The sequence below is a fragment of the Parus major genome, chromosome 25LG2 (assembly GCF_001522545.3).
Source record: "Parus major isolate Abel chromosome 25LG2, Parus_major1.1, whole genome shotgun sequence".
Lineage (NCBI taxonomy): Eukaryota > Metazoa > Chordata > Aves > Passeriformes > Paridae > Parus > Parus major.
Window position 1 is genome coordinate 722,852 of NC_031794.1, and position 6,606 is coordinate 729,457.

The 6,606-nt window shown below is 71.5% G+C and overlaps 4 protein-coding genes across 6 annotated transcripts in view; 3 read left to right on the forward strand and 1 right to left on the reverse strand.

Moving 5' to 3' along the window:
• Positions 1-509, forward strand: part of RAB13 (RAB13, member RAS oncogene family) — a 2,721-nt gene extending 2,212 nt beyond the window's left edge. For both annotated transcript variants that reach the window (XM_033519818.1, XM_015650322.3), the window contains 3 exons: positions 2-70; positions 174-224; positions 303-509. In XM_033519818.1, the coding sequence (XP_033375709.1) occupies positions 2-70; positions 174-224; positions 303-380 (198 nt within the window). In that variant the 3' untranslated portion in view covers positions 381-509. The remainder of the gene's footprint in view (position 1; positions 71-173; positions 225-302) is intronic.
• A 146-nt stretch (positions 510-655) lies between these two features.
• Positions 656-2,497, forward strand: JTB (jumping translocation breakpoint). Its single transcript, XM_015650326.3, has 5 exons — positions 656-1,080; positions 1,164-1,201; positions 1,378-1,463; positions 1,551-1,630; positions 2,021-2,497. The coding sequence occupies exons 1-5, from the start codon at positions 1,019-1,021 to the stop codon at positions 2,175-2,177; spliced, it is 423 nt and encodes a 140-aa protein (XP_015505812.1). The 5' UTR covers positions 656-1,018; the 3' UTR covers positions 2,178-2,497.
• Positions 2,498-2,572: 75 nt separating this feature from the next.
• On the reverse strand, positions 2,573-4,328 carry CREB3L4 (cAMP responsive element binding protein 3 like 4). 2 transcript variants are annotated; one of them, XM_015650323.2, is made up of 8 exons: positions 4,200-4,328; positions 3,906-4,103; positions 3,632-3,736; positions 3,458-3,564; positions 3,273-3,341; positions 3,101-3,176; positions 2,935-3,025; positions 2,573-2,857 (listed from the first exon to the last, which is right to left on the reverse strand). In XM_015650323.2, exons 1-8 carry the CDS (start codon positions 4,302-4,304, stop codon positions 2,640-2,642), a joined length of 969 nt encoding a protein of 322 aa, XP_015505809.1. In that variant the 5' UTR covers positions 4,305-4,328; the 3' UTR covers positions 2,573-2,639. The 2 variants fall into 2 exon arrangements, with proteins under 2 accessions (XP_015505809.1, XP_015505810.1); XM_015650324.2 differs by lacking the exon at positions 3,632-3,736.
• Positions 4,329-5,010: 682 nt separating this feature from the next.
• On the forward strand, positions 5,011-6,605 carry SLC39A1 (solute carrier family 39 member 1; the record flags this gene model as incomplete). Its single annotated transcript, XM_015650224.3, has 3 exons — positions 5,011-5,636; positions 5,910-6,040; positions 6,408-6,605. Coding segments are annotated over exons 1-3 (486 nt in total), but the record flags the coding sequence as incomplete, so codon positions are not given.
• Between the last annotated feature and the right edge of the window lies 1 nt (position 6,606).

The following is a 6,606-nucleotide window of genomic DNA, read 5'->3' on the forward strand; positions in this document are numbered from 1 at the left end:
TCAGCTGGCGAAGGAGCACGGGATTCGCTTCTTCGAGACCAGCGCCAAGTCCAGCGAGAACGTGGAGGAGGTGAGGAGGGGTCGCGGGGCGGGGGGACGGCACTCCCGGGGTTGGGGGTCCCTCCCTCCCCCGGGGGATCCCCGATCCCCTGAGCAGCCCCTGTCCCCCCCAGGCTTTCCGCACGCTGGCTCGGGACATCCTGCACAAATCCTTCCGGAAAGCCGTGAGTGGGGCCAGGATTGGGGAGGGGGCGCAGGAGAGGGACCCCCTGCGCCCCCCTGACCCCCCACTCTCTTGGCAGCCCCCCGGCAGCAGCAGCAGGGCCCTGCTGGAGCCCGGGACCCCCCGAAAGGCCGGCGGGAGATGCTCGCTGGGATAGGGGCCGCGACCTCCCCGAGACCCCCGGGGCAGCGCAGGCGCCTCCCCGGAGGGATCTGGGGGGGATCCGGGGGGGATTTGGGGCTGCCCCCCCTTCTCTCCTCGTGCCATAAAGCCCCGCTGTGCCTTCTCCCGGCTCCGCTGTCTCTTTGAGGGGGGTTTGGAGGGGCGGGACCGGGACCGGGACCGGGATCTGGATCTGGATCGGGGTCAGCGTCGGCATCAGGACCGGGATCGGGACCGGGATCGGGATCGGGATCGGGATCGGGATCGGGATCGGGATCGGGATCGGGATCGGGATCGGGGCCGGGATCGGGACCGGGATCGGGACGAGCGGCATCAAGTCCGCGCCCAAGCCACGCCCACACGGGGCCACGCCCCCAGCTCATTCGCATACGCACACCCCTAATTAAATATGACCACGCCCCTAATTTAAATTAAGCCCCGCCCCTCGTTCCCATTGGCTGCCCCGCCAGGCCCCGCCCGTCGCTTCCCGGCACCTCCGGCACTTCCGACATGGCGGCGCCGCCGTCGCGGCGGGGCCGGGCCCGGTAGTTCCCGGTAGTTCCCGGTAGTTCCCGGAAGTTCCCGGAGGATCGCGGGCCTTCCTGGGGGTTTCCGGCGGATCCCGGCGCCCCGATGGGGCCCGGCGGCCTCACGGTGCTGCTGGCGGTGCTGAGCGCGGTGCCGGGCGGGCTGCGGTGAGCGGGGACCGGGGGAGACCGGCGGGTGGGAGCGGCGGGCCCGGTGCGGGGCCCTCACGGCAGCTCCTCTGTGCCCACAGCCCGGCGGCGGCGGCGGCGGCGAGCGAGGAGCGGCCTGGTGAGCAGGGCCGGGCGGTACCGGGGGTCACAGCGGGGTCCGGGGGGCCCGGGTCTGATCCCGGGGGCTCAGACCGGGGTGGATCCGGGGCTGGGGGGCTGGAGACGGAGGGGGGTGCCCGGTAGCGGGCTCTGGGGCTCTGTCCCGGCCGCTGTCCCCTGACCCGGTGTCCCCAGCGAGCCCCGCGGTGGCCACGCCGTGCTGGCGAGTGGAGCAGTTCGTGGTTGCCCAGGAGTGCTCCCGGTGCTCCGGGTTCCAGATGGTGAGTGCGGGTCCCGGGGGGGTTGGGGTCCCCCCGTCACCCCGGGGGACTCGCCCTGACCGAGCCCTCCCTCCCCACGATGGGCAGAAAACGATCCCGGCCTGCGGCCCCACCGGCTTCATCGAGAAGATCAACTGCGCCTCGTCCCACCGGGATGAGTACAAGAGGTGGGAGCGGGGCCGGCAATTCCCGGGGATCGGGGCCGGGAATTCCCGGGGATCGGGGCCGGGAATTCCCGGGGATTGGGGCTGGGAATTCCCGGGGATCGGGGCCGGCAATTCCTGGGGATCGGGGCTGGGAATTCCCAGGGGATCGGGGCTGGGAATTCCCGGGGATCGGGGCAGGGAATTCCCGGGGATCGGGGCTGAGAATTCCCGGGGATCGGAGCTGGGAATTCCCGGGGATCGGGGCTGAGAATTCCCGGAGATCGGGGCTGGGAATTCCGGGGGATCGGGGCCGGGAATTCCGAGGGATCGGGGCTGGGAATTCCCAGGGGATCGGGGCCGGGAATTCCCGGGGATCGGGGCCGGGAATTCCCAGGGGAATGTGCTCCGCAGCTGCCGCTCGGCCGCGCTGGAGGCTCAGCGGTTCTGGCACTTCGTGGGCTCCGCTCTGGGGGTGGCGGCGGCGGCGGCGGCGCTCGTGGTGCTGCGGCAGCGGGTGCTGGACCGGCGGGCGCTGGAGAAGGTCCGCAAACAGATCGAGTCCATTTAGCCAGAGGCTCCCGAGGGCTTGGAGCCGGGAATTCCGCTCGCCCGGGGCGGCGGGAGGAGGAGCAGCCTCTGCCTTGCTGCCCAGACTTGGAATCCTGCTGGGATCTGCCTTGGGAGAGCATCCGAGGGATCCCCCGGAGCGGGATGTGGGATAAATCCTGGTCACTGCTCCCGGAGTGACGAAGTGTTCGTCCCTTGGGGGGAATCCCCGTCCCCCCCAGCACTGGGATCTGCTCTGGGATCATCCTGGGCATCCCCAGGGCCCCACTCCAGATGTGGGATGAGAGGGATGTGGAATAAATCCTGGTCGTTGTTCCTGGAGTGATGTTGTGTTTGTTTTTTGGGGGATCTACCCTGGGAGCCCACCCCGGGAGCAGAATGTGGAGTAAATTCTGATTAATGTTGCTGGAGCTGCAAGTGCGGGTTTATTCTGGAGTGTTCCCCCCATCCTGAGGACTCCCGGTCACATCTCATCCCCACGTCCCCGTGTCCCTGTCCCCACGTCCTGCCTGGAGGAATTGGTCCCTGGATCCCCCTGGGGGGAGGGAATCCCATCCCCGGGTCCCCCCCCGGCTCCATCCTCCACACCGGATCCGGGCTCCATCCCCGACATCCCCGCCGGGAACGGGGATTCTCCGGCCGCTCCCGGCTCCCGCCGCGTCAGGATGTTCCTGGAGATCACTGCGGGAACCGGGAATGGGGTGGGCGGCGCTGGGGCGGGGGGAGCGGTCCCCACCCCGTCCCGGCGCTCCCGTTACCTCCGGTGGGTCCGAGGCCGTCGCGGCTGCCTCCCCCGCGGAACGGGCTGGAGCTGGGGAGCAGGATCAGCCCCAGCGACAGGAACAGGAGCTGGGGGAGGGATGGGAGCCGTGAGCCCCGGAGCGGGGCCGGGGGGCTCCCGAGAGCGTCCCGGAGGTGCCGTACCAGGACACAGGTGCCGGTCTGGGCGGGCTTGGCGGACGTTTCCTTGACGAGCGCCTGGAGCTGCCGCAGGAGGGACCTGCGGGAACGGGGGTCAGCTCCGTGCCCCTCCCGGTGCCCCTTTCCCGGTGCCGCACGCCGGCTCCGGGCCCATCCTGGATCCCCCCGAGCTCACCCGTTGCTCTTCTCCAGCTCCTGGACCTTTTTCCGCAGCTCCTGGTTCAGTGCCGAGCACGCGGCCGCCCTGCCCGGACAGAGACAGGGACAGTGACGGACACCCGGGATAACGGGAACACCGGGATAACGGGAACGCCGGGATAACGGGAACGAACACCGGGATAACGGGAACGCCGGCCCCACCTGCTCTCCAGCCCGTCCAGGTATTCCTTCTTCCTCCGCCGGCTGTCCTGCGCCGACTGCTTGTTCCGGATCTTCCTCCGCACCTTCTTCAGGAGCCGCTCCTGGGCCTGGGGCACGGAGGGGTCACTCCCGTTCCCCCCCGGTCCCCCCGAGCCCCCGTGTCCCCGCACACACCTGGGTGAGGGGCAGCTCCCCGGGCAGGGTCACCCCCTCCTGCGCCAGCAGCCGCTTCTCCTCCTCCGTCAGCCGGAGCTCCGGGACAGGGACGGACTGGGGGGTCTGGGGAGAACCGGGGGGCCCGGGGATGAACCGGGGAGCCCGGGGATGAACCGGGGGGCCCGGGGAGAACCGGGGAGCCCGGGGATGAACCGGGGGATCTGGGGAGAACCGGGGGGCCCGGGGATGAACCGGGGGGCCCGGGGATGAACTGGGGGATGCAGGGACCCACCGTGGCCAGGGGCTCGGGGCTCGGGGCCAGCTCGATGCCGGGGAACAGCGAGGGGTACAGGGGAGTGCTGAGGTCACAGACCACCTCCAGCAGCACCGGGGGGGGCCCGTCGGGCCGGGGGGTCTCCGGGCCGGTGCCGAGGCCGCAGGCGATGTCGGGGTTCACCGTGAGCCCCAGCAGCTCCTCGGCTCCGCTGCCCTGCGGGGATACCGGGATATGTGGCGGGGATCCCCGGGACATCCCGGTGTCCCCGTGGGGGTCCTGCCCACCCGCGCCCCTCCCACCCCCACTCACATCATCCTCCGGGAGCGTCAGGGTCTGGAAGCCCAGCACCGGCACCGGGAGCGAGGGGGGATCCGGGAAGAGCCCGTCCGGCTCCGGGAGCTCCGGTGCCTCCATAGGGAATCCCTGGGGACCCCCCCGCGGGATCCCTCCTGCCCTGAGGCCCGGGAATGAACCCCCTGCGCCCCCTCCTCGGGGATCCCCGGTCTCCACCGAGGTCCCCGGTGGTGCCGCCGCCTCCGCCCGGTGCCGGCGCTGGGCACCAGGATCTCCGGGATCCCGGGGAATCCAGCCAAGTCCCGCCCCGTGCCGGGAAGGGCCGGGACCATCCCTCCCCCAGCGGGGCTCGGGGCTCCGGCCGCCCCACCGGGGCACCGGGGGCAGCGGGGAGGGTGCGGCTGCCCCGGTACCGAGTCCGGGAGGGTCTCGTGGGGGAACCGGGAACGGGGCCGGGCCTGGGGCAGCACCGCTGCGGCCGCCGGTGGCTCTGGACCGGAGCCGGTGCCCCCCGCACCCTCAGTAACGGAGTTCGGGGGTGGAGGAACGGGGGGACCTTCCCGGTAACGGGGTCCAAGGGGGGACACGGAGGATTCCCCCGCCCCGCCCGGCCGAGCCGACACGTGCGCGCTCCCGGGGCCGCGGGGCCGCGCGGGCTCCGCTCGCTCCCCATTGGCTGCGGCGCACGTCAATCACTGAGGCCAGAGGGGATCCCGCGTCACTATTGGCTGTGTGGCGGCGGCGGCCCCGCCCCCCGGAGTTCCCGGGACGCGGTTGGGATGCGGCGGGCGGTGAGTGCGGGGGAACGGGGGGAGCGGGGGGTCCCCGTCCTCCGGCCCCGCCCTCCGGCCCTGTCCGCGACCCCCATTTCCATCCCAGCCCCGGAATCGCCCATCCCCGACTCCCGGTCCCTATTTCCCGATTCCCGGGTCTCGGTCCCGGTCCCGGTTCTTGATCGTGCTCCCGGTCCGGTCCTTGATCCCGATTGCGGTCGTGGTCCCCGGTCGCGGTCCTTGATCTCTAACTGGGGTCCCCAGTTCCCCATCCCAGTTCCGGAAAAAACAGTTCCCGATCCCGGTCCTTGATTCCGGTCCCGATCCTTGTTCCCACTCCCGGTCCCTCCCCGCCGCCCTGTCCGTGCCCCGGGGCCCCGGGCGGGGGGGTTCGGTGCCGGGTGAGTCACCGGGGCCGGGGGGCGGCTCTGACCGGCCCGTCCCGTTCCAGCCCCACTTCCCGGGGATGCGCAGCGGGGCTCGGAGCTTCCCCGGCGGCGGGCGCTGAGCTCCGGGAGCGCGATGGACACCGGGCTCGGGGCCGCGCTGGCCTGGAGCCCCGGGGCGGCCTCGCAGCCCCCGCCCGGGCTGGGGGTGAAGTTGGGGTCTCTGGTGCTGCTGCTGCTGCTGCCCCTCGCCTGCGGCCTGGCGCCCCTCTGGTGCTTCCGGCAGCCCCCCGGTACCGGGCTCTGGGGGGCTTGGGGGGTCTCAGGGGTTCGGGCGGTCCCGGGGAGTGCGGGACTCGGGGGTTCAGAGGGCTCTGGGGAGGCTGGGGGGGGTCTCAGGGATTTGGGGGTGTCTGGGTCGCAGAGTTCCCCGGGAGTCTGGGGGTGTCCCGAGGGTCTGGAACAGGCTGGGACCACACTGTCCCCACCTCAGGGGTGTCCCCAAGGGGCCTGTCAGGGTGCAGGGGGGGCTCTTTGGGGTCTCAGTCCCCCAAAATTCCCCCCAGACCCCCACAGCCCCATGCTCAGCCTCGTGAGCTGCTTCTCCGGTGGTGTTTTCATGGGCACCTTCCTGCTCGACCTCCTGCCTGACTACCTGGGCAGCATCGCTGCGGCGCTGGAGGGGCTGCGCATCACGGTGAGACCCCCGGGGCGCCAGCAGGGGCCTGTCCCTGTCCCCACGGGTGTCCCTGTCCCCGGGGACAGGCTGGAGGGGAGGGGAGGGATGGACAGTGAGAATGGGACCAGCACAGAGGATGGACAGTGCAGGGGGACAGCAGGAATGGGGTGCTGGGGGGAGGATGAGGATGGGGAAGGACAGGGCAGCTGGGACAACAGAGAAGGGACAGGGACAGCAGAGCCAGACCGGTGCCGGTGGAGCAGCCGGAACTGTGACAGCGTCCCTGGAGCTGCCGGGAGCCCCTTGTGGCCCACATGACTCATGGAAAGATCCTCTGTCTGCTCACAGCTTCCCCTTCCCCTCTGACCCCGTCCCCTGCCCGCAGCTGCAGTTCCCTCTGCCGGAGTTCATCCTGGCCATGGGTTTTTTCCTGGTGCTGGTGCTGGAGCAGGTGACGCTGGCGCAGCGGGAGCTGTCGGAGCCGCCCGAGGAGTCGCGGGCGCTGCTGCCCAACGGCTCCATCCAGGCGGCGGTGGCCGGGGGCTCGCTGGGCTCGCCGGTGCCGGTGTCCGGCGGTCCCGGGG